The 27,546-nt window shown below is 44.9% G+C and overlaps 1 protein-coding gene across 1 annotated transcript in view; it reads right to left on the reverse strand.

Annotated features, from left to right (window-relative positions):
• Positions 1–27,235, reverse strand: part of LOC132391506 (AP-3 complex subunit mu-2) — a 48,625-nt gene extending 21,390 nt beyond the window's left edge. The window contains exons 1-4 of the mRNA XM_059964788.1: positions 26,914–27,235; positions 10,060–10,231; positions 5,544–5,681; positions 86–171 (exon numbers count right to left, since the gene is read on the reverse strand). Of these exons, the coding sequence (XP_059820771.1) occupies positions 86–171; positions 5,544–5,681; positions 10,060–10,231; positions 26,914–27,186 (669 nt within the window). The 5' untranslated portion in view covers positions 27,187–27,235. The remainder of the gene's footprint in view (positions 1–85; positions 172–5,543; positions 5,682–10,059; positions 10,232–26,913) is intronic.
• Positions 27,236–27,546: the final 311 nt, after the last annotated feature.

Raw genomic sequence — 27,546 nt, forward strand, 5'->3', positions numbered from 1 at the left:
CGGAAGGCTGCATGAGCCACGAGTAAACAGGACACAAATAGAATGAAATATTTTATCAGCCCGTATGTGGACCAAGAAGACGTACCATGAATGAGAGGGTGAGATCTGGCATTCCAGTTAGCTTCACGCAGGCATCAATAACGCCCTGTATCTCAGCAAATACCGTTGAACCTGTGGAGAATAAGGAGCACCTTTAGCACAGTTAGAGCTGCTAGACGGGCTAGGCAGACAACAAATCGGATCAGGATCCCTTCCGCTCAAGCGGGTGCAATCAGAGCAGCGTACCCAAAATGTTGGTGGGAGCCCTGCAACTTCCAGCAGTGCAGGATCTCACACACAAAGTGCCGGAGGAGCTCAGTAGGTCGGGCTGAATCTATGGAGAGGAATTAACAGTCAACATTTTGAGCTGAGGCCCTACGTCAGGATAATCCCTGATACTTCCTTACGATTTCATAACTCCCGAGGAAGGTTCATAGCCTGAGAACGTCGACTGTTTATTCCTCTCCACTGACCTGCTGAGTTTCTCTAGCATTCTCTAGGATTTCCAGCTCAAAAAGACAATCTCTGTTTCTGATCTGCTAAATCTCTTCTGCTTGGGAGTTAGCAGAGCAACTTACACATTTAAGGAGGAACCAAAGATCTTCCAAGTTTCTCTCACTGTTTTGGAGACCAAGGTTTGTGATGCAGTGTGCAAATGCCACACCTTGCGTACACGCACGGTGGTCAGGAGGAGGTATGAGAGAGTGAGGAAGAAAAGCCAACAGGAAGTGGTGTGGGGGAAGAAAAACAGACGGAATACATGCAAGATCTGGTAGCTTTATTGCCAGAGAGACTGAGTTTCTGGGCCTGGGAAGATGAGTTCACAACTGAGTGCAGTTTTGGTCTCGCTGGTACAAACCATCCACAGGTTACAAACACCCCACTTATATCCACACCCTACATACTAACAAGCTCCCAAATTATTAAATTCAAAAGTTTGATGTACATACAGAACTAGTCCGCCCTCTCCATTTTAAGTTATTATTCTTTCTTATCAATCTAGCATTTTTTTCCATGCCATTCATTACAATGGGACAGCCCGGTAGTGTAGTGGTCAGCACTTTGCTTTCCAGTACCACCGACCCAGGTTCAATTCCCGCCACCGTCTGTAGAGAGTTTGTATTTTCTTCCAGTGACCGCGGGGTTTTCCTCCGGGTGCTCTGGTTTTCTCCCACAGTCGGAGGACGTACTGTTTGGTGGGTTAATTGATCATTGTAAATTGTCCTGTGATTAGACTAGGATCAAATCAAGGGATTGCTGGGCAGCATGGCTTGAAGGGCCTATTCTGCACTGTATCACAAAAAATCAATAAATAAATCCGAGGAGTGTTGTCCCTACCTCCTTGTGTTTACCATATGGAGTGATTTTTGCATGTTTTCTGAGTTACCGTCAAAATCGACTTATGAACATCTGTAAAAACAGAATCCATTTGTTCGCAAAGCAATAGCCAGTACTCTTTCCTTAATGCAGAGAACACATGCAAGATTGAAGACCGGGATGAAGCATTTTGTCCTTCAATGAGACCTCAAGTCCAAGCTCTGTGAAGTTTAGAAGAATATCTCATGGCAGATGCAGAAACACTGTTTTCTCACAATGCAGTATCTCCGGTCATGGGCTAAAATGCTGTCCATTATCTATTTAGGGCAAAGATGAGAATTCATTTTTAGGTGTTGGAATCCTTAACCTCAGCGGACTGCGGATGGCAGGTTGCTGGAGATCATAGTCAAGGCCGAGAATAAAATTCATCCAGCAGGAGAGGGGAGTGAACCAGGTATGGTCTGAAAAGCGGATAGGCTAGAAGGGCAGAATGGCCCACCCTAGCTTCTAGCTCTCCTGTCCATCATCTTGGTTTTCTTGTACAGCTGATGTCAGACAGTCAAATGGCATAATGGGCATGTTCTGGGAGCTATTGCCTTCTAAGACCATAAGACACAAAAGCAGAATTAGGCCTTTCACCCCAGCAAGCCTGCTCTGCCACTCGATCACGGCTAATTTAATTTCCCTCTCAAGATGGCAGGGTTGTGTATCAGTTACACAGCACCAACTCCCAGATTGGGCTTCAATTCCCGCTGTTGTCCATAAGGAGCTTGCATGTTGTCCCGCGACCACGTAGATTTCCTCCAGGTGCTCTGGTTTCCTCCCACATTCCAAAGACACACGGGTCAGGATTATTGAGTTGTGGACATGCTATATTGGTGCCAGAAGTGTGGTGACACTTGTGGGGTGCCCAGCACAACCCTCACTGGCTTGATTTGAAGCAAACAACACAGTTCACTCTATGTTTTGATGTACATGTGACAAATAAAACTAATCAAAATTTTCAACCCCATTCCCATCTTCTTCCTATAATTTTTTGATTCCCTTATCAAATCAAGAACCTTTCAATCTCATCTTTAAATATACCGAATGACTTGGCCTCCACCACAGCCATCTGTGGCAATGAATTACATAGATTCACCACCCATTAGTGAAAGAAAGCCCTCTCCCTCTCTGCTCTAAAGGGATGTCCCTTTCTTGGACATCTGTATTTTTCTAATCCTTAGAGTTCTTCCCGGAATCAAGAATGGCCAGGATCTTAACGATTGTTTCCTTCAAAGCTTAAACAAACATACAGATTCTAAACAAGCTAAGCGAATAGCTGAGAGACAAAGCAGAGATTCCAATAAAAGCGAAGATGAAAGCGAAGATAAAGAAACGAAAAAGATGGCGCCTCTGAAAAAAAACCCATCACCTTCATAATCGAGCTGAGAGAAATTCCTCAGACAAGAATGAACGAGTCAATGGTTGCACAATTACATCATGTGGTTACTGTGCTGACACTTAGCCAATGAACAATGAGAAAGGTGAAAACCATCATATACTGTGAAAAATACATGAGCTTGTTAAAAAGTGCAATGATTAAACTAAAACTTTAGTCTTACATTAATTCATCTTACAAAAATTACTTTATAAAAAATATAGTAGATTCCAACACCCTCTTTCCTCAAGGACAAGACAAAAGAACAGCCAGTGTGCTAAGGCTGATGATGTCTCGGGGGTAATATGGGTTTTATCACACAATACACACCCATCAAACCTGGGAGGTTATCCAATGGATCCACAAGCAATCTGTTAGAGAAATCTATTTGGTCGAGCAGAAACCGTTGGGGGGGAAGAACTGTCAATGTTTTGGGGTCTAAATCCTGTATCAAGACTAAGTGTGAAGAGGGGAGTCAATCAGTATAAAGAGAGGGGCAGGAGAGACCATCAGTATAAAGAGAGGTGGCAGGGAAGACTTGGGACCAATGAGTGACGGGTAGAGGATGATGGGACGATGGACAAGGGGAGGGAGGGATACAGAGGAAGGTGGGTGATGGATGGAAGCAATCAAACAGGCAGTTAGAGCCGTCTGAGGGGAGGGAGAAAGAAGGCAGAGACAGAGGGTGATGAGCTGGAACACAAAGGGAGTCTGATGCTGGAACCTCTTTACAAAAGGAAGGAGCCATTAGGGGAGGGGGTGGGGTGAGGGCCAGGCAAGACCGAAACCATGACTCAAGGTTCAAGATTAGTTATCATACGTACATTGAGAGAGAGTGAAATGCGCCACTTGCATTAACAACCAACACAACCGAAGGATGTGCTGGGGGCAGGCCCACAATGCCCAGCAGAACACAATAAGCAACAAAACAACAACAGCAAAACAAGCCTCGTTCCTCTCGGGTGGGGGAGGGTAGGGTGGGGCCAGTGCTGAAATGGATGAGTGGTGGGTGGATAGTTGGAGGAGGTGAAAATGGGTGGAGGGTTGGAAGCAGCTTTGGGAAAGGGGGCTAAAATGGCGCAGCAGGAGGGAAAATCACAAGAGAGGCTGAGGTTGTCCAACAGGACTGGGTGTTCCCTATGTACCTCTGAATCCATGGCAGAGTTCAGCTGTGACATCATTATCTGCGTAGCACTGGCTACGTAGCTCTGTATCCTACCCCTCAGCAAACAGGAGACATCCTGCACACAACTGCCTCCTGATTCAACTTCACAGCCACCCAACAGCACTCATATTCAGAGCAACACAATAACTGGGCTAACGCCCCCAGCACGGAGGAGGAGAATGTGGGTAAAATAGTCGGCACATGATAAACGCATCAGCAGATGGTGCCAGCCAGATACAGAGAGCCGGCAGCCGGGTACGAGGCTGGAATGTGACCAAGGCGAGGAAGTGCACGTGGGACCGATAGACTGGGTTACTGGCTCAGCTTAATGAGCTGGGAAAACTATAGAAGAGATGGTAGTAACTGGGAATGATAAAAAAAACAGAACAAAATGATAGAGTGACAGAGAGCTTGAAGCATTGCATTCACTGGAGTAGAGTATGATGCTGTCCCAAGAAGTTATTGCCTTAATGCAGAATGCCTGTGCCTGACTTTGTTAAACAAATGGATTCTGATGCTGGGCAGCCACCACATGGTGCTTTGTCTTGATCTCATCACCAAGGGTGATTTCACCATCAGGGAAGCTCCAGATTCTATTGCTCTTGGGATTTCAGGAACTCGCAAGCCTCTCCACCACGACACAAGTGTCAGATGGGGTGGGGGGGAGGGGGGAGAAGGGGAGGAAACAGGCCCGAGACAGAAAACAGGCCCTTCAGCCCACTGAGTCCAAGCTAGCTATCAACCATCACTGACAATAAATCTACACCTATCCCATTTTTATTCTCCCCACGTTCCATTGAACTTCCCTTGAATTCCACCACTCACTCTCACAGTACAGATGATTTTATTTATATATACATACATACATATACACACATCATATAAGATTGTTAAGGGATTGGACACGCTAGAGGCAGGAAACATGTTCCCGATGTTGGGGGGAGTCCAGAACCAGAGGCCACAGTTTAAGAATAACGGGTAGGCCGTTTAGAACAGAGTTGAGGAAAAACATTTTCACCCAGAGAGTTGTGGATCTATGGAATGCTCTGCCTCAGAAGGCAGTGGAGGCCAGTTCTCTGGATGCTTTCAAGAGAGAGTTAGATAGAGCTCTTAAAGATGGCAGAGTCAAGGGATATGGGGAGAAGGCAGGAACGGGGTACTGATTGTGGATGATCAGCCACGATCACATTAAATGGTGGTGCTGGCTCAAAGGGCTGAATGTCTTACTCCTGCACCTATTGTCTATTGTACAGACAGTTTACACTGCCCACCCCTCATGTAGGAGAGAACGGTGGGGGAGGCCTGCAGGAGAGAACAGGTGGGGTGCCCGCGGGAGAGGGGAGTAGTTTAAACACAGGGACCAAAGGGTGCAGCACATGAAAACTCCACACAGAGGTCAGCTGTGGTGCTACATAGCCATGATGTTCCTGGATGCACCAGCATTTCACGGAAGGTTGAACACTCGGTGGCAGAAGTCCTCACCTCAGTCACTGCCAGTGTGTGATAAAGTGCTGCTTCCCAAGCCACCCAGTCCTTGGATCTGCAGCCCCGGAGAGAGCTTGCCTGGTCTCCAGCCCCAGTGACAGTACTCCTCAACCATACCTGATTTGTCAATGATGGCGTCGATCTCTTCAACCACATCGAAGTAGGCCTCATTGTTCGCGTATCTCACGCCGGTGCGTCGCCAAGGCACCACAGAGAGCTGTCCCGTAGGCAGATGGTCCCCAACATTCGTACTGCCTACAATCACAGCAGGGAAAGATTGAAGCCAGATGTTACCAGGAAAACATTTATAAACAGAGAATATCCTGATGCCGAGCGGTAGCTTTTCCAGTGTACGTTACTTAGACGAGGTAATAGTTTATTAAACTTTGTGATCTGAGAATAATATGGTGCAGTAAAAGACCATTCTGCCCACTCTCTCCTGCTAAGGGGAACAGATCAATCCCATTAATTTTACCAATTCTATTACAGCTTCATACAACGAGCCCTGCAGCAAATGAAGAGAGTTACATCCACAGAAGCTGTTTAACAGCTCACTCTCCCTGAAAGTAATTACAGCTGAAATTCGGAGCACGAGCTGGTTATATCACTGTCCGATATGGAAGCACCACTGCACAGGATCGGAAAAAGCTGCAGACTGTCGTAAGCTCAACCATCGTGGCACTAACCTCCCTGCCATTCCAAAGGCAATGCCTCCAGAAGGCTGCTGCTTTCATGGAGGACTGGCACCACCAAGAATGTGCCCTGCTCTAATCGCTACCATCAGAGAGGAGGAAGAAGAGCCTGAAGGTTTTAAGAATAGATTCTAAGAATAACATTCTTAGACCATCAGATTTCTGAATGCACAATGAGCCCAAGTACAGGTGCCCTGACAAATCAAATTTCATGACATATGCTACATCAGTGATAATAAACCTGATTCTGACATCTCAGCATTTACACCGTACCACATTAAGATCTTACATCTTTGAATTATGTCACCTCTCATTCTCCTAAACTCCACCGAGGACAAACAAGCTCCTGGGTGTCAATACCTCGGAGGATCATACCTCGGCCTGACGCATCAATGCGGATACAAAGGCACAACAGGGGCTATATTTCATTGGGAGTTTGAGGAGATTTGGTATGTCATCTAAAACACCAGTAGATTTCTATAGGTGTACCATGGAGAACATTCTAACTGGCTGCATCGCCGTCTGGTATTGGTGGGGGGGGGGGGGGGGGTGGCTACAGCACAGGATCGAAGCAAGCTGCTGAGAGTTGTAAACTTAGTCGGCACCATCCTGGCCACCAGCCTCCATAGTATCCAGGACATCCTCAAAAAGGCATCATCCATCATTAAGGACTCCCATTACCCAGGGCATGCCCTCTTCTCATTGGTACCATCAGGGAGATCGTACAGGAGCCTGAAGGCACACACTCAATGATTCTGGAACAGCTTCTTCCCCTCTGCCATCTGATTTCTGAATGGACATTGCACCCATGAACACTACCTCACTACTTTTTTAAAATTTCTATTTTTGCACTACTTATTTAACACACACACACACACAATTCACATTTTTCCTATTATTATGTATTGCACATTCCTATTGCAATGTACTGCTGCCACAAAGTTAACAAATTTCCACAGATATGCTGACCTGATTCATTTCTAGGAAATGCTGAAGAAATACACAAGATGAAGGCAACTGGAGACCTGCCTCTGGAAGCCAATGGACTGACAGAAGTTTTCCTGACTGAAAGTACAGCAGACGAGACACAACAGAGGCTTTAAGCTGCAGCTGAACCAAACAACTGCAAAGTGGAGCTGGCCGCTTCAAGCATTAACTTTACACCACCAGATTGTCATGAGCCAGAGCTCAGAGACAACACTGGCCTCATTGACAAAGATCTTGTCTGGCTTTTGGACTGCTGGCAAATTGCTAAGTTCAATTTAATTTACAAGCTGCTAAAGGAGGTCCACTAGTCTAAAACAAGACACATCAATCTCAGTATAACCACGCAGATTACGCCTGAATAACTCATTTTTCTGTCGTTGATCTCGTTACATGAAGACCAAGGACACCACTCTAACTGGGACACTCTGGAGGTTCTGGTGAAGGCAAACATGAAGCACACATGAGAATAATCTTTTTTTTAAAGCAGCATGGTCTCTACTGATAACTCCGTAAATAAACATATTGAAACAAACACCATCTATGAGCCAAAGAAACTCGAGCCAATAGAATTCAAAGGTCAAGTGAAGGGGTAGCCAATCAGGACTGAGGCAAGCAAACGGGGAGGGGGTTATATTAACAAGAACACCCGGAGAGTAACACACTGAGGACGTCTCCTCAATTGCTGATGAAACATCCACAAGCTATTTGCCTAGCTTAGTGAACACTGCAACATCAAATGCATTTTACCATTCGCCTGCATTTACAGGGATGGCTGATATCACTAGTTACATGAGCAATATTTCAGAAAGTTACAGTAACCCCCTAGTTATATTCAAGTTCAAGTTTATTGTCATTCAACCAAACACATGTTCAACTTGGCCCCAGAGCAACGGTTTCATTTAGCTCAATGGCTGGTGCCAGGGTCATGGGCAAGGTTTAATCGACACGGTTTGTGGATGGACTCTGTAGTTCATGTTATGATGTGGTTCTAATTACTCGTTTTTTTAATACTGTACCTATTTTGTATGATTTTGATCGGGGCGGATTGGTTCTGCGGCCTGCAGTCAATGAACGATACAACGCTAAATTGAACTGAACTGAACATTCCTGGACTGTCTCTGTGACTGACTCTGTGGCTCGATGTTTAATAGCCTGTGTTTTTCACTCATTTTTTGGCTATTTGCGTGATTTGTTCTTTTCTTTCGTGCGTTGGATGTTTGATGATTTTCTTTTAACGGGTTGCACGGTGTTCCTTTGTTTCGTGGCCGTCTGCGGGAAGGCGAATCTCGGGGTTGTGTACTGCACACATACTCTGATAACAAATGTACTTTGAATCTCTGAGATATCATTCCTCTGGGGGCAAAGGTTCAAAACACTGTAACATATAGGTCACACAAAGGAGACAGCATAGACAGTCACAAAACAATATTAACACATCTCCGAGTGGCACGGCCTGAAGGCTGCCTTAAAGTGCGAGATGCATGTTTACGTAAGACAGTAAATGTTACTAATATTATAAAGCAAGCCATCATACAACTATGTGAACCAACAGCAATAAAAGATGTGAAGTGACGAGTACAGAATGAGTGTGTTTGTGAGTTGGGGGTGGGGGCAATCAGACAGGGTGTTAATAAGTCTAACAGCCCGAGGGAAGGAACTGTTACCCAGCCTGGCAGTGACAGATCTCAGGTGTGGGCTGCGGAAAACTCAGGGAATCACTGTAGCTTCAAACGCAGTAAGATATAGCTCACAGGAGGTTAAGAATAAACTGGTGCGCAGAGAAGGCAAAATATCTTGAGTACAGAGCAGGGAAGCAGGGCAGAGGGGATAAGACAGGATGCACAGGATGGCAAAGTAGCTTGGCGGTCAGTGTAACACTATCATAGCACGAGTGACCGGGGTTCAGTTCCAAGGCTGGCTGCAAGTTGCTTGTAGATTCTTCAGAAAGGGCAAGACGAAGGAACAGGAGGGATCAGAAATGGAGAGAGCGAGCAATTTCAAGTTCCTGGATTTCTGAGGATTTAACCTGGACCCAACATATCGATGCAGTCACAAAGGCCGCACAACAGCAGCTATATTTCATGAGGAGTTTGAGGAGGTTTGGTATGTCGCGAATGACATTCGCAAATTTCTACAGATTTTAAAATGTCTACATCACCGCCTGGTATGGGGGTGGGGGTGGGGGTGCTACTGCACAGGATTGAACCAAGCTGCAGAGAGTTGTAAACTCCATCATGGGCACTAGCATCCGTAGTATCCAGGACATCTTCAAAGTGTGAGGGCTCAAAAAGGCAGTGTCCATCACTAAGGACCCCCATCACCAGGACATGCCCTCGTCTCATTACTACCATGAGGAAGGAGGTACAGGAGTCTGAAGGCACACACTCAATGATTCAGGACCAACTTCTTCCCCTCTGCCATCTGATATCTAAATTGACATTGAACCCACGAACACTACCTCACTACTTTTTTTTTATTTCTATGCTTGCACCATTTATTTAACTAAAATATATATACATATGATGTAATTCAGAGTCTTTTTCTCTATTATTATGTATTGCATTGTACTGCTGGCACAAAGACAAGAAATTTCACAACATATGCTGGTGATATTAAACCTGATTCTGACTCTTGGTGCTCTCACATTCCTAAGATGTACAGGTTAGTAGGTTAATTTGTCATTTGGCCAGAAGGGCTGGCTATTGTTCTGTACCTCCAAGCAAAAATAAAATAGCTTCAAGGAGAAATAGTCAGAGGTTTGGAGGAATAATTAATTATTTGAGAGCTAATTAGCTAAGATTAGCTAATTGCTTTCTCAGCAATTGACAAGCATTGTAGCATGTTCAGAGATCAAATGGCTGCCTAACCCAGCTGTAGATAGAATGTCAAGCAGGCTGAGGACACTTAACACAACAGGGAGAGCATCAGTGTTGAACTGCAGTTACAATACGTACCAGTGATGGTGTTCACCACAGTGCGGAGAATTGTGGGAGGCCTGATCAGCTCCTTCAAGATGTTAGATTCTGTCGCCAGTGGAAATCCATTGTCCAACATCTCTTCAAGCACCTCATACACAACCACAACATTGTCTTTGATGGCTACTTCTGAGCAGCTCCCGAAGTAGTCCTGTGAGGGACAATCAAAAAGTATAATTTCCATGAAACACAATGTTGTATAAAAATACCACAATCTTACACCAAACCATTACCAATCACATATACTCAGTCAACACTTTATTAGGTACCTCCCGAACCTAATAATGTGGCCGGTGTCTGTTTACGGTCTTCTGTTGCCCATCCACTTCCTCAAGTTCCGGCGTGTTTTTCATTCAGAGATGCTCTTCTGCACACCACTGTTGCAATGCATTGCTATTTGAATTACTGTCACCTTGAATCAGCCTGACCATTCTCCTCTGATCTCTCTCATTAGCACCATTTTTGCCCACAGAACTGTCTGTAAGCAGTTTGCACTTTCTCCCCATGACCGCATGGGTTTCTTCCAGGTGCTCTGGTTTCCTCCCACAGTCCAAAGATGTAGGGGTTAGTGGGTTAATTGGACACATGGGTGTGATTGGGTGTCCTGGGCTCGTTGGGCCGGGAGGGCCTGTTACCGTGCTGTATCTTTAAATAAAATAAATTTTAAAAATGAAAAACGTGCGCATGCAAATGGAAGGAAATTCATCGAGGGGAAGACAAAAATAGTTTAAAAGCACGTGTCCGAGCAGCAGAGAAACCACCTTTACAAAAGGGTTACTTCATAAAGGTAATCTAGTTTCCAAATGAAATCAATCAGCCCAGAGCAAAGGTCAGAGCCACAGAAAATTAATTCCGTTAGTTCCTCATGCCTCTTTACCTCGAGCTCGTGGGATCCTGTTACAGGACACAAAGCCCTTGGCATTAATATTGAAAGAGCAAGGATCAGATTGCTTTTCAGAGCCCTGCCTCAGCTAATGTAATTTAAAGGTGACACAAGAGACGGAACATGCCAGCTGGGATTGCCGCCCACTAGGGGTGAGGGGAGCGGAGTTGGTTGAAGTACAGAGTGGATTTCAGGGGAAAGCCCCTTGTTAGGAAGGATGGTGAGGCTTTGGAGAGGGCGCTCAAGAGGTTTACCAGGATGATGCCTGGTTTAGAGGGCATGTGCTATCATGAGAGGCTGGACAAACTTGGGTTGTTTTCTCCGGAGCGCCGGAGGCTGAGGGGCGATCTGATAGATGCTTATAAGATTATCAGAGACACAGATAGAGTAGACAGAGTGTGTCTGTTACCCAGGGTAGAATTGTCTAATACCAGAGGGCATGCTTTGTAGGGGGGGGTAGGTTCAAGGGGGATGCGAGGGGTAAGATTTTTTACTCAGAGTGGTGGATGCCTGGAATACGCTGCCTGATATGGTGGTGGAGGCAAATACATTAGAGGCTTTTAAGGCAAGTTTGGATAGGCACATGGATATGAGGAAGATGGAGGGATGAGGACATTTTGTAGGTAGGTGGGATTAGTTTTTGATTTACTTTTTAGCTGATTCAGCACAACATTGAGGGTCAAACGGCGTGTTCTTGTGCTGTATATTGTTCTATGAGAGTTTAAAAAATTTTTTCCACTAAGAGTGATGGCAGGCATGGTGGTAGAGGCAGATACATTAAAGACATTTAAGAAGCTCTTAGATAGGCACGTGGATGATAGAAGAAACACGGAGAGCTTTGTGGGAGGGAAGGGTTAGATTGATCTTAGAGTAGGTTAATAGGTTGGCACAACATTGTGGGCCGAAGGGCCTGTACTGTGCTGTAATGCTCCATGTTATATTAAGATGATGCTAACTGGTGATAAAGGTCAAGAGAAGGTCAATGGTCCAAAGGGTGCCCATCTTTCTTCTGTATCCACTAACTGGATGTTGGTGTTCCAGATCACACCAACATTTATTGCCCCTCTTATATTTACCCTTCTCCCTCCCATATTTACCCTTAAGAGTGATGGCCTGGTTTGAACTAGGACAGAGAGTATTGTAGAGGCAACTGAGTAACAGTGGGTTTTAGAACTCAGCCCAATGAATCCGTACTGACATTATTCTCCGGCCACACGAATGAATCTGCAGATGCTGGAAATAAATAAAAACACCCCCGATGAAGGGTTTCGGCCTGAAACGTCGTCACTACCTCCTCCCACAGATGCTGTCTGGCCTGCTGAGTTCTGCCAGCATTTTGTGTTTTTATGACCTTATTCTCCACCTAGTTCGTCCAGTATCCCTGCAGGCACATCCCCTCTGTTCCTAACACAAAGCCAGAGTTAAACACAGAAAAACTTAACCTGGAAAGGAATCAAAAGGAACGATACGAGAAGGGGAAAATGCAGAGAACACCACTGACTCGGGAAAAGTATCAATTGAATAACTAAATCAGTACTTGAGGAATTCTGAGATTACTTCAAGATCTCAGCAGGGGTAAGCTTGCTAGCATCACGTGAAGCAAACATATCAATTACAGCTTTTCTACGATGTGGGTCAGGAGTCACATAGAGAATGAAGCAGCTATATCACAGGAAATTTCATTCCTGAACATGCTAAAGTCAAAGTATATTTATTGCCAATAATGCTACCATATACAACTTAAGGCGCATTTGTTCATCAATGGTACTGCGAGGTGGTCTGTGCTGTGCTGGTCCATTGTGTGTGTGACGGATCACAGAAGGACTAATGTTCGAGTGGTTGCTCTCCTCGATACTGTCCAGGGATGTCACTGGAATTCTGTGCTTTATGGATTGGACTGCCAGCTGTAGTTCATACTCCACTCTTTCAGTTCCAAGTCTTCTTTTTTGCACTCTGTGTTTTTGCCCATTCTTTCTCATTGCTGACTGACAGGTTGGGGGTTTGGGATCTGCTGTTCCTGTTGCCGTTTTCCACGCCGAGTGATCAGTTAGTCTTTTTTTGTGTGAGGGAGGGCGTTGGGGTTTGATGTTCTTCCTGCTGCTTTCTGTGTTGAACAACTTGCTAGCTTTCTCGTGCAAGGGAGGGGGTTGGAGGTTTGCAAGATTTGGATGTAGGGGTGGGGTGATATTGAAGTCTTTCTTTTAATGCCTTCCGTGGTTCTCTTTGTTTCGTGGCTGTCTGAAGAAGATGAATCTGTGTTGTCTGCTGCATACACACTTGGATAATGAATGAACCTTTGAGGTAGGGAATGTGTATTGGATGAATATTTCAGACTCTGGATTGTTAACTACAACTTTCTGTTGCACTGGACACAGGGTGTGGTGGCATCCGTCGGTCTCGAGAGACCATGGATCTGCGCCTGGAGTTTCCAGGGCGCAGGCCTGGGCAGGGTTGTGTGGGAGACCGGCAGTTGCCCAAGCTGCAGGCCTTCCCCTCTCCACGCCACCGATGTTGTCCAAGGGAAGGGCACTAGGAGCCATGCAGCTTGGCACCGGTGACGTCGCAGAGCAATGTGTTGTTAAGTGCCTTGCTCAAGGACACAAACACGCCGCCTCAGCCAAGGCTCGAACCAGTGACCTTCAGGTTACTAGTCTGATGCCTTGCCCACTAGGCCTCGCGCCAACATAGGGTGCAGTAGGATTTTACAAGAGGATTGCAGGAATGGGAAAAAACATCTCCAAGGGAAGGCTAGAAAGGCAGGATTGTTTTTGGCAGTAGAAGGAGCAAGGGGGTAATTTAACTGGAGTAGAGTATTATGTGGGGTCTAATCTAATGGAAGGGACACATTTCCCCACCGTAGATGGGGACAAAAAGCAAGGGCCAATAATTTTTAAGGACAGAGGAGAGGTGAGTAAATCTGCTTTTCACCCAGAGGGTTGGGAACTGACTGCCCGAGGAATGGAAGAGGCATGTGGAATTGAGTGCAGTCATGTTCGCTGTGGTGAAGAGAACATCATTTGTGTGTGTGGGGGGGGGGGGGTGGGGGAAGAGAGACAGATCAGATAGTGTAGGCTTGTTTTTCATGAGGTGGAGGCGGCTAGGGAGACCTGAGAAAGTTATGTAAAATTTTGGGAAGCATAGGCAAGAGAAGACAGAATATCCCACATTAGGGGTCACAAGAACAAGAGGGAGCAGGATTACAGAGATGACAGTCAGAGGAAACTGAGACCCTCATCATACTTAAAGAATACTTAGATATCTTCATGAAAATATATGGACCCCAAGATGAAGATGGGTTTGGCTGGGGGGCTCTTTATCAATTGGTACTCATTCCATGGTCAAAGCAGCTTTGATGCATCATTTTTTTGTGATTTCAGTCAAATGACAAGCCAGTGTACATATTAAATAGTAAGGACCCCATCAGATTTCTCACTTGACATTTTGAGTCGTGTCACCTCTGTAAATTCTCAATTCTTGGCGCAATTGGTGAGCTAAGCCAGTTTCTAATCTTGGGACTAAGATCTAATGATGCTCTCTCCCCGACTGGTAAAGATGGTCCACTGATCATAATCCTGCACACAGCCACACGAGAACAAACTCTAAACTGACAAAACGATCACTTACCCCCCTAAACCAGCTGTCTTCGCCAACCACCACTTACTCTCAGCTGAGCAGCTGGTTACTCGGAGACACCAGTACCATTTGTATAAGTGACGCTGGAGATGGGCACCATTCCAGGTCTCTACCCACCGCACATTTGCCATCAATCTCTAACAAGAATTCCCCGCTCTCAACTACTCCAGCAGTTCTTTGACCTGTCTCCTCAAAGCCAGACTCTCCAGAGAAGCTCATGCCAAGACTGTTGGGATTGTGGGCCAACACAGTTAAGCTTCAACTGTTTTATGAGCAGCCTTGAATCAGAGTCGGATTTAATATCAACTGCCTATGTCGTGAAATTTGTTAACTTTGTGGCAGCAGTATAACGCAATACACAATAAATATACAGAAAAAAAATGAAGAGATTTAGATACATTTTAAACCAAGGGTTCCCAACCCTTTTTATATGGCGGACCAATACTATGCAAGGGGGTCCGTGGACCCCCAGATTGGAAACCCCAGTTTTATACTTACAGATTCTGCTTGCTTGTACTCACTGCAGGGAAGGGGTGAGTGAATGGACAAGTGACTCAATCAGAATTATACTGGAACAATTTCAAACTAAGGATAGGAGATCCCAGTGAACTGCATGACTATCCAAAAGCAGTTTTGTACAAAGCGCCAGTTATTCTCTACACCCCAACTTGGGGTCCTCAGACCCCCTTGGTTAAAGGTAGGCACTGATGAATCTCAGCAAATTTTGGCTGGTGGCTGATGAAACAAGAAAAACAACTAACACTTTGTTAATCACTCTTTGTTCCGGTAAGCGAGCATCGTGACTTCCCTCTTGACGTGGCCTGTCACCGAGAGCAAGGAAGACCCGAAGTTCGACCGATTTAAGTGCCGAGCCAAATCGGAAAGGCTGGGAACAGGCTGACTTGAGGCTGCAGGAACCAGGTCCCAGAGCGCATTAAAGCCACTGAGCCCAAGGTTTGGATGATTTAAATGCCGGGCCAGTTTGAAAACGTCAGGGTATTGGGGCCGGAGGCAAAAGACAGCCCTGCTCAGTTCACTGCTTGGCTCTGTGCTGAGCTAAGGGTGTCTGGACAGAACTCTCTGGACTCGAGTTCAGAATGTTACTAGCTTGTGTTCACTGTTTGTATAATTTGTTATTTTCCCCCTCTGCACATTGTGTGTTTGATGGACTTTTTGAAATTTTTTTGGGGGTTCTTTATTCCATGACTAGGAATCTCGAGGCTGTATAACATTTTGATAATTAATGTACTTTGAACTTTGGCATAAAAGGAGGCTGGGAACCCCTGCTGTACATCCAGATGCAGTGAGTTTTTGAATACAGAAAAATGCCTTTCATTTGCACGTCCCTGTCTTTAGTGGGGCGTTGTGCAGCGTAACAGAAAAGTAGACAAAATAAGTGGCAGTGTGCACTAATGCAGTCTTCTCACTTCAGCTGGAAGTGCTTAAAGATGACATCACATGACAGGTTGTGATTCCAAAAACTGGCACATGAGGGATCAGCTGGGGAGGCCAACAATGGCTTTTTATATCAGCAGCGATGGGAGAGCTCAATGCCAGCATTGCCTGCAAACCACAAACTATATCATGTACTTCACATTAATTACTGATCTCAAGACTCCTATTTTCAGCCCTATGGTTCAAAAGCCACACAGTCTTTGACTAAACAAGAGCACTGTTTCTATTCCTCATCGTTTGTCTTTCTGCAGAGATTATGGCATCCCGGGACAGATTTCCCTTTCCTCTCCTACCACACACTGTACAAACACCAATTCCTGGCACTCGGTCTCGCCAGCTGGCTTCCAGCAACATTCACAGATGCCGCGTGTAGTCCCATTCTGGAAGTCTTCCAGCACCTTAAACACACAGAGACAGATCACAAAAACATCAGCAGCAGCTTGTACGTCCCTAATCTGATGTTCCAAAACATGTGATAAGCCCTGACAGGCCGATTTAGAACTACCTGTCACTCTGGGTCATTTCATTACTTCACTGTTTTAAGTGCTTAGGCGATAATCCAATTCAGAGATTTGGAAGCCAAAATGGGACAGACAGAGGAAGGAACGAACAGTGAAAATCAGCATTAAACTCTGGAGGTTTTGATGCTTCAGTAATAGAAACATACAGTGCAAAACAAACCATTTGTCCCACTTCATCCATGCTATCCCACTATCCTTCTATACTAGTCTCATTTACTCTTGGACTGAAGTCTGCTTTTCTGAATCCAAAGTAAACACATATCCTTCAGTCACTGTACAGTGGTGCTAGAAAGTTAGCGAACCCTTTAAAATTTTCTTTATTTCTGTATAAATATGAACTAAAGTGTGACCAGATCTTCATGCAAGTCCCAAAACTAAAGAGAACCCAATTAAATAAACAACACAAAAACATTATACTTGTTCATTTATCTATTGAGAAAAGAAAATCCAATATTACATGTATTTGTTGGAAAAAGTATGTGAACCTCTCAGATTGCCAGTTCATTTAAAAGGGAGATTAGAGTCAGGTGTTTCAACCAAAGGGGTGACAATCAGGCATGAGTGTGGGAAACCCTGCCCTATTTAAAGAACATAAACCTGGGTCTTCACCACCAAAGTCTGATCTTCACCACACAGGTTTTCGGAAGTGTGCCATGCCTTGATCAAAGGAGATTTCTGGGGACCTCAGAAAAAAAGTTGTTGATGCTCACCAGGCTGGAGATGGATGCAAAACCATCCTAAAGAGTTTGGTCTTCACCAGTCCTCAGTCAGGCAGATGGCGTACAAATGGAGGTAATTCAACACAGTTGTTGCTCTCCCCAGGAGTAAACAAAAATTGCTCCAAGAACAAGACAATGTAGTATTCCAGAAGGTCACTAAGAACCCCAGGGTAACATCTAAGGAGCTACTGGCCTCTCTGTCATTGGCTAATGTCAGTGTTCATGAGTCTACTATCAGGCAGACACTGAACAACAATGGTGTGCATGGCAGGATTGCGAGGAGAATGTCCCTACTCTCCAAGAAGAACTTTGCTGCCCTTCTAAAATTTGCTAAAGACCTCGTGGATAAGCCAGAAGGCTATTGGAAGAATGTTCTGTGGATGGATGAGTCCAAAGTAGAATTACCTGGCTTAAATGAGAAGCGCTGTTTGGCGAAAAGTAAACGCTGCATTCCAGCATAAGAACTTCATCCCATCTGTGAAACTTGGTGGTAGTATCATGGCTTGGGTCTGCTTTGCTGCCTCAGGACCAGAACGACCTGCCATCGTTGATGGAACTATGAATTTGGAATTGTGCCACCAAGTTCTACAATGTAAGGGTATCTGCCCGTGAACTGAAGCTTAAGAGAAAGTGGAGCAAGAATGGTAGCAGAAGAAAGTGGAGCAAGAATGGTAGCAGAAGAAATTTCACGCTTTGGAATGCCCAAGTTAATCCTGTAGAAATGTTGTGGAAGGACCTGAAGCAAGCAGTTCATGCAAGGAAACCCACCAACATCCCAGAGTTGAAGCAGTTTGGAAAGGAGGAATGGCTTAATATTCCTCTAAGCTGATGTGCAAGACTGGTCAACAATGACCAGAAATGTTGGTTGAAGTTGTTACTGTACAAGGCAGTCACACCAGTTACTGAAAGCAAAGGTTCACATACTTTTTCCAACAAATACATGTAATATTGGATTATTTTTCTCAATAAATAAATGAATAAGTATAATGGTTTTGTGTTATTATTTAATAGGGTTCTCTTTATCTAGTTTTAGGTCATATTTATGCAGAAATATTTATGCCCTGTAGGTTGGCACTGTTGCCCTTGTGGGATTCGGTGAAAACTAGAGTTAAGATTGGATCAGCCATGACCTTGTTGAATGGTGGAGCAGGCTTGAGGGGCCGATTGGCCTACTCCTGCTCCTATCTCTTATGTTCTTATGTAAATAGAGAACATTCTAAAGGATTCACAAACTTTCTAGCAACACTGTAACTGCTCCAATGGATGCAGAAGTTGGGGAGGGGGAAGAATATAATTTGTCTGATGGTCATATTTACATAGAAAACACAGAAAACCTACAGCACAATAAAGGCCCTTCGGCCCACAAAGTTGTGCGGAACATGTCCTTACCTGAAAAATTACTAGGCTTACCTATAGCCCTCTATTTTTCTAAGCTCCATGTAATTATCCAAAAATCTCTTAAAAGACCCTTTCATATCCGCCTCCACCACTGTTGCTGACAGCCCATTCCACGCACTCACCACTCTGAGTAAAAAACTTACCCCTGATATCTCCTCTGTACCTACTCCCCAGCACCTTAAACCTGTGTCCTCTTGTGGCAACCATTTCAGCCCTGGGAAAAGCCTCTGACTATTCACACGATCAATGCCCCTCATCATCTTATACACCTCTATCAGGTCACCTCTCATCCTTCATTGCTCCAAGAAGAAAAGGCCGAGATCATTCAACCTATTCTCATAAGGCATGCTCCCCAATCCAGGCAGCATCCTTGTAAATCTCCTCTGCACCATTTCTATGGCTTCCACATCCTTCCTGTAGTGAGGCGACCAGAATTGAGCACAGTACTCCAAGTCGGGTCTGACCAGGGTCGTATACAGCTGCAAGATTACCTCTCGGCTCCTAAATTCAATTCAATGATTGATGAAGGCCAATACACTGTACACTTACTTAACCACACAGTCAACCTGCGCAGCAGCTTTGAGTGTTCTATGGACTCGGACCCCAAGATCCCTCTGAACCTCCACACTGCCAAGAGTCTTACCATTAATACCATATTCTGCCATCATATTTGACCTACCAAAATGAACCACCTCACACTTATCTGGGTTGAACTCCATCTGCCACTTCTCGGCCAAGTTTTGCATCCTATCTATGTCCCGCTGTAACCTCTAACAGCCCTCCACACTATCCACAACACCTCCAACCTTTGTGTCATCAGCAAACTTACTAACCCATCCCTCCACTTCCTCATCCAGGTCACTTATAAAAATCACAAAGAGTAAGGGTCCCGGAACAGATCCCTGAGGCATTTCAATGCTCACCGACCTCCATGCAGAATATGACCCGTCTACAACCACTCTTTGCCTTCTGTGGGCAAGCCAGTTCTGGATCCACAAAGCAATGTCCCCTTGGATCTCATGCCTCCTTACTTTCTCAATAAGCCCTGCATGGGGTACCTTATCAAATGCCTTGCTGAAATCCATGTACACTACATCTACTGCTCTTCCTTCAATATGTTTAGTCACATCCTTAAAAAATTCTATCAGGCTCATAAGGCAGGACCTGCCCTTTACAAAGCCACGCTGACTACTCCAAATCATATTTTACCTCTCCAAATGTTCATAAATCCTGCCTCTCAGGACCATACTCATCAAGTTACCAACCACTGAGGTAAGACTCACTGGTCTATAATTTCCTGAACTATCTCTACTCTCTTTCTTGAATAAAGGAACAATATTTGCAATCCTCCAACCCTCCGGAATCTCTCCCGTCCCCATTGATGATGCAAAGATCACCGCCAGAGGCTCAGCAATCTCCTCCCTCGCCTCCCACAGTAGCCTGGGGTACATCTCATCTGGTCCCGGCCACTTATTCAGCTTGATACTTTCCAAAAGCTCCAGCACATCCTCTTTCTTATTATCTACATGCTCAAGCTTTTGAGTCTGCTGCAAGTCATCACTACAATCACCAAGATCCTTTCTCATAGTGAATACTGAAGTATTCATTCAGTACCTCTGCTGTTTCCTCCGGTTCCATACACACTTCCCCACTCTCGCACATGATAGGTCCTATTCTTTCACCTTTTATCCTCTTGCTCTTCACATACTTGTAGAATGCCTTGGGGGTTTTCCCTAATCCTGCCCGCCAAGGCCTTCTCATGGCCCCTTCTGGCTCTCCTAATTTCCTTCTTAAGCTCCTTCCTAATAGCCTTATAATCTTCTAGATCTCTAACATTACCTAACTCTGATCCTTTTGTAAGCTTTTCTTTTCTTGACTAGATTTAATCACAGCCTTGATACACCACAATTCCTGTACCTTACCATAACTTCCCTGTCTCATTGGAACATACCTATACAGAACTCCACACAAATATCCCCTGAACATTTGCCACATTTCTTCCATACTTTTCCCTGAGAACATCTGTTTCCAATTTAGGTTTCTAATTTCCTGCCTGATAGCCTCATGACTCCCCTTACTCCAATAACCTTGCGATTGTTTGTTGGAACAAGAAATTAAAGAGAAAAGAAACCAGCATGAAAGGAGTTCTTCAGAACATAAAAATATACAGATGCAGTTAATGGGTTTAAATTTCTACTGAGATATTAAAACCGGCAATGCAGCACAAAGCACTGGATAATGTGATAATCAGACAAAGGGTGGTGGAGTTACACCATAAGATGTAGGAGCAGGTTTAGGCCATTTGGCCCATCGAGTCTGCTCCGCCATTTCATTATGGCTGATCCATTTCCCTCTCAGCCCCAGTCTGTTGCCTTTTCTACGTATCCCTTCATGCCCTGACTATCAACCTCTGCCCTAAATATACCCAATGATTTGGCCTCCACAGCCGCCTGTTACAATGAATTCCACAGATTCACCGCTCTGGCTAAAGAAATTCCTCCTCATTTCCATTCTAAATGAATGTCCCTCTATTCACAGGCTGCGTCCTCCAGTCTTAGGGCTCTCCTACCACAGGAAGCATCCTCTCCGCACCCACTCTATCAAGGCCTTGCAACATTCAATACATTGCAATGAGATTTCACCCCCTCCCCCACCATTCTTCTGAATTCTAGTGCATACAGGCCCAGAGTCATGAGACAGACATACTTTATTGATCCCGGGGGAAATAGGGTTTCATTACAGTCGCACCAAGAATAGTGTAGAAATATAGCAATATAAAACCATAAATAATTAAATAATAAGTAAATTATGCCAAGTGGAAATAAGTCCAGGACCAGCCTATTGGCTCAGGGTGTCTGACACACCAAGGGAGCAGTTGTAAATGTTCCTCACATGCTAAGCCTTTCAATCCTGGAATTATTTCCATGAACCCTCTCTATTGTCAGCACATCCTTTCTTAGATAAGGGGCCCAAAACTGCTCACAATGCTTCAAGTGAGGACTCACCAGTGCCTTATAAAGTCTCAAGTTGTGTCGTGCTCAAGGTTGTTGTGGGTTGTAATGGGACAGTGACAGGATATAAGGTTGGGTTGAGGATATGGCAGATCAACCTGGAAGAGTGTGAAGGTCGGATTTGAAGGCAGAATGAGGGCTAAAGGCAGGATTTGTAGGAACATCCTTAGGGGTCCACATCCCCAGATCCCTCAAAGTTGATAAGTTTGCTAAGAAGGCATATGGTGTATTGGCCATCATCACTCAGGGGATTGAGTTCCAGAACAACGAGGTAATATTGAGCTCTACGAAACCCTGGTTAGACCACCCTTGGAGTTTTGTGTTCAGTTCCCATTGCCTCATTATTGGAAGGATGTGGAAGCTTTAGAGAAGGCACAGAGGAGATTTACCAGGATGCTGCTTAGATTAGAGAACATGTCTTCTGAAGAAAGAGTGATTGAACTAGGGTTTTTCTCTTTGGAGCAGAGAAGGATGATAAGAGACTTGATAGAGGGGTACAAGATGATAAGAGGCACAGATAAGCAGATAACCAGAGATTTTTTTCCCCCTCAGGGCCAAAATGGTTATAACAAGGGGGCATAATTTTAAGATGATTGGGGGAAGTATTGGGAGGGGTATGTCAGAGGTAAGTTTATTTGACACAGAGTGGTGGGTGTGTGGAACACCCTGTCTGGTATGGTGGCAGAGATAGATACATTATAGGCATTTCAGAAACTCTTAGGTGGACACGTGGATAGAAAAAAGTAGGGCTATATAGGATGGAAGAGCTAGATTGAACCTAAAGGTTAACAGGTCGACATCATGGCTGGGGTCTCCTGTCTCCGAAGACACCACATACTGTACCATCAAGTTCAACGACAGTATCTATCCCACTGTTTTAAGTCTCTCCAACAGACACCCCCCCCCACACACTCTAAACAAGGGGCTCCCAATTGCTTTCATGCTATGGACCACTGCCATTAATCGAGAAGTCCGTGGACCCAAGGGTGGGTATCCCTGCTCTAAAAGATCTCGCAATCTATTTAATCAATTTATTTGTCTACACGCACCACACTTTTTCAGTAATTGTAGTACTACACTCTGAACTTTTTCTCCTTTCATACCACCTTAGCACAGCTACGCAAGGAAAGATCTATCCCATGGAATGAAACCACAAGCTTTTCACAGTATTACAATAATAGTGACAATGATAACCCAGTTATCAATTAGCCTTGATTAATCTCAAACCACAGCCACATGACCTGTTGGCTGCCTACTGTTCTGATTTGGGACACAAAGGCTTTAAGTTTAAGGATATCAGAGATGGCATTGCCCCTCAGAGAAAGAAAATGCACTCTGCTCTTTACCCCTTGCTCTCTCCACCAGCACCTCATTTATTTAGTTTCAGAAATGCCAATAAACTGCAGACGCTGGAAATCTGAAACAAAAACAGTAACTGTAGCAAGCACTCAGCAGTTCAAACAGCAGCTGAGGGGAGAGAATCAGATATATCAATTCAGGTCAGTGACCTTTTGCCAGAAACTTTAACTTGTTTAGGATCTCTAGTCTTCCTCGCTACAGTTCTGATTGAAAGAATGGACTTCATTATAAAGCTGGTTTCTCAGGCAGTAACAATATTTTCTGTATACCTTGCTCACCTTTAGAGTTCAGACGAAAACCAGGAGTAGATTAATTTATAATTAAAACTGTGAAGAATAGTTTGATAAATTGCTCCCCACATGATGGGTCATAACACAAGAAGCATACTCATGAGCAGACCGTTTCGCCTCTCTCATTTCCTCCACACGATCACACAGATGTAGTGTCTTAGTTCCACTTTTCCACATCGACAGTTGCCAGTTAGGAACTAGTTCCCTTTTTACAGAAAAAAAGACTTCCACAAGTCAATTTTGTCCATAAGTTGGAAAATACACAAAAAAATCCACTCGATATAGTAATCATACCTCCACAGTGTGGTAATGAGTGGCAGAAAAAGTACACATGACTGAGAACAAAGAATAATTATTACAAGGACACACACACACACACACACTCACACTCACACCTACCTAGTTGTGCTGTTTGTAGGAACAATGCAAATACATAGTCCAAATTTTTGAAATTAGTAATATTATGGGAGTTCACAACTCAGGTCTCAGTATGCATTGATTCTCGTAAAATCAGATTCAGGTTTAGTATCGCCGGCACACATCGTGAAGTTTGTTAGCTTTGTGGCAGCAGTACAATGCAATACACGATAATAGAGGGAAAATCAAAACTGCGAATTACAGTAATATATATACATTATTAAAATTAAATAGTAGTGCAAAAAACCCCCCAAAAAATAGGTACTGTTCATGGGTTCAACGTCCATTCAGATATCGGACGGCAGAGGAGAAGAAGCTGTTTCTGAATCGCTGACAATGTGCCTTCAGGCTTCTGTACCTCCTCCCTGATGGTAGCAATGAGAAGAGGGCATGTCCTGGGTGGTGGAGGTCCTTAATGATGGATGACGTATTAAATTCAAAATATATTATCAATATCCATCTTGACTAAAGTCAACAACTGAACCTCCACTGCCCATTCTCTGGATGAAGAAATCGCTCTTCATTTCCATCCTCACTGTCCTCAATCAGTGATCCCTTATTCTGAGCTTATAAACCCCTGATTTAGTGATACAGCATGGTGTAGGCCCTCAAGCCCATAACCCTAGTCTAATCACGCAACAATTTACAGTGACCAATTAAGCTAGCCGGTACCTCTTTGGACTTTGAAACTGGAACACCCAGGGAAAACCCATGCATTCCACGGGAGGACGTACAGCGACTCCTCCCATGCTCCAAAGGTGTAGGGAGAGTGAACTGTGGGCATGCTATGTTGTGACCAGAAAGGTGGAAACTCTGGCAGGCTGCCCAAAACAATCCTCACTAATTTGATTTTGACATAAAAGATGTACGTGCAAAAAAAAACATAAAGCTATTCTTTATAACCTTTATCTTTCAGCACCTCCAGTTCCACAATTCATGAGGGGAGACAACCTTAAATTCATTTCCCAGCAATCATTTGCAAAAGGAATCAATTACAGATGCCTCTAAGTAAAAATCCTGGGGGAGGGGTGTTCTGCAAAAAAACTGTCACAGCGAATTCTGGCTGCTGCTGAACTATGAGAACACAAGCCAGGACTGAATGTTAGCCCATTTCTGGATACACCAGCACAGAATTGTAGCAATCTTTTACTTGATAAATTGGTTTATTATTGCCACATGTACCAAGGTGCAGTAAAAATAAACCTTTGTTTTGCTTGCTGTCCATACAGATCATTTCATCGCAGCGCACTGAGGGACACCAATGACAGAATGCAGAGTAAATGTGATAGTTACAGAGGAGACGAAGTGTAAGTTCCTAACGAGGTAAATTGTGAAGTTATGTCCATCTTAGGGATCATTCAACACTGGGCAAGATTCTGCTACCCGATTTCTTTTAGTTCGATCTTACAAATTCTTGGGCTGTCGATCATGAAAGTCAACATGAAATTTCCCCATCACGTGCCATTTTTTAAAACAGCTGTATTTGTCATTTCAATTGATACTTCAAGTCAGAGTACAAGGGGTGATTGATAAGTTTGTGGCCTAAGGTAGAGGGAGTCAATTTTAGAAAACCTAGCACATTTTTTTCCCCAACATAGTCCCCTCCTACATTTACACACTTAGTCCAGCGGTCGTGGAGCACACAGATCTTGGAGCTCCAGAAAGTGTCCACAGCAGGAGTGATTGTTAAGTTTGTGGCCCAAGGTGGAAGGAGATGAATTATACAGCTCTCGTTACATGCACATGCAGTTCAATTCTATGAGTGATTATGCAGAAAGTTTGAAGTTAATAACTCATCTCCTTCTATTTCACACTATTCTCTGTAAGCTCAAGAGACTGCTGTGCATGCCCGAAATTCCCAGGAGATCAACAGATTCTGAAATACTCAAACCACCCCCATCTGGCAGCAATAATCATTCCATGGTCAAAGTCACTTTGATCACATTTCTTTCCCATTCAGTGTTTGCTCTGAACACCAACTGAACCTCTTGACCATGTCTATATGCTTTTACACACAGGTCCTCAATCATGTGAGGTCCCATGATTGGCTGATTAGGTCTATGCATTAATGAACAGGCGTACACGTGTACCTAATAAAGTGGCCACTGAATGACAATAAACCAGATTCTGATTCTCCCTGTGACAGTGTGGGTTAGCACCTTCCCACATCCCAAAGATGAATAGGTTGGTAGAATCAAATGGCTGCTGCAACTTGCCCGTAGTGTGCAGTGGGAATGTGGTGAGAATACCTTTCAGGAAAAATGGAAGTGATCCGTAAGTGGGTTTAGTAGCAATAGTGCTTGTGTGTGAATGTGCACCTGCATGGGTGTGTGGGGTTAAATATTCAAAATAAATTTATTATCAAATAACTTACATGTCACCATATACAACCCTGAGCTTCATTTTCTGGAAGCTTTCACAGTAGAGCAAAGAATTACAAAAGAATCAAAGATTACAGGGAGAAGCCATTATGGAATGGCAGAGCAGAGTTGATTGGACGAGCTGAAAGGCCTAATTCTGCTGCTATGTCTCTCAATGAAACACATAAAGTCTGACAACCAACCTATGCGCAAAAGACAAATACTGCAAATACAAAATAAGCATATAATAAAAATAAATCTGAGACGCAGAGTCCTCAAAAGCCAGTCGGTAGGCTGTGCAATCAGTTCAGTGTTGAAGAGAGTGAAGTTATCCACACTGGTACAGGAGTCTGATGGCTGTAGGGTAATAACTGTTCTTGAACCTGGCAATGTGGGACCCAAGGCTCCTGTACCCCCTTCCCAATGGTTACAGGGAGAAAGGGAGTTCGGCCTGGATGGTGGGGGGGATTGGCAGGGGACCAGAAAAATCCAGATCCTTACAAGCTAAGCAGTGTTCAGACCATTCGCGGCAAGACCCTTTCCCGGGGGAGCGTGCGACCAATTTGAGGGGGAGGGGGCAGGTCCCTCATGGTCGAGGCAGACTCCCGCTGGGGCAGATCCCTCACGGTGAGACCCTTTCGCGGGAGAGGGGCCAGATCTTTCACAGTGAGGGCCTTTCCCAGGAGAGGGGTCAGATCATTCATAGTGAGACCCCACTCCGGGGAAGGGGGGGGGGGGGCAGATTCACGGTCAAGGCCGATCCCCGGGAGGGCAAGTCAGCACCGACCTGAAGCGTGTCCACCACCCGGTGCAGGAACTCGATGACGAAGAGCGGCGGCACTTCACTCTGGATGACGGCCACGAAGAAGATGCGGTCCCGGTACACGCTGATGAGGAAGTGGTGCGGGGTGGGGATGACGGGCGGCACATTCTCCGCCTCGCTCGCCTTCTCCTGCGCCTCGAAGAAGTAGTCGCAGACCGAGCGGCTCACCGCGCTCTTCCAGTGCTTCTCCAGGAAGATGTCGCCCGCCGCGTTGATCAGGAACAGGCTGTGGATCATGGCTCGTCCTCGGCCCCCGCTCCGCTCCGGAACCTCCCGCAGCAGCCGCCCCCCGCCTATTGGCTCAATCCGCCGGCGGCGCCCCGCCCCTTCACCCCCTAATGGACGACCGCCTTCAGCTCCCGCCTCCTTTCCCCACGCTGATTGGCCCAGAGTCTGTGTATCCATTCGGTGTAGCGAATCCAGCCTCTGTCGAAGTTAATTGTCATTGAATCAGCTAGACTGAGTAGAAATACCACGAGAGTTAGTTTTTATGCCTCAGCAATACGCGGCGAGCATAAATCAACACTAATATGGCTTAGTCACATTTACAGAGCAAGATAAACGTAAGGACAAAGTTGCTGGGAGAGCGCCGGGGGG

Source organism: Hypanus sabinus, chromosome 1 (genome assembly GCF_030144855.1).
Source record: "Hypanus sabinus isolate sHypSab1 chromosome 1, sHypSab1.hap1, whole genome shotgun sequence".
NCBI lineage: Eukaryota > Metazoa > Chordata > Chondrichthyes > Myliobatiformes > Dasyatidae > Hypanus > Hypanus sabinus.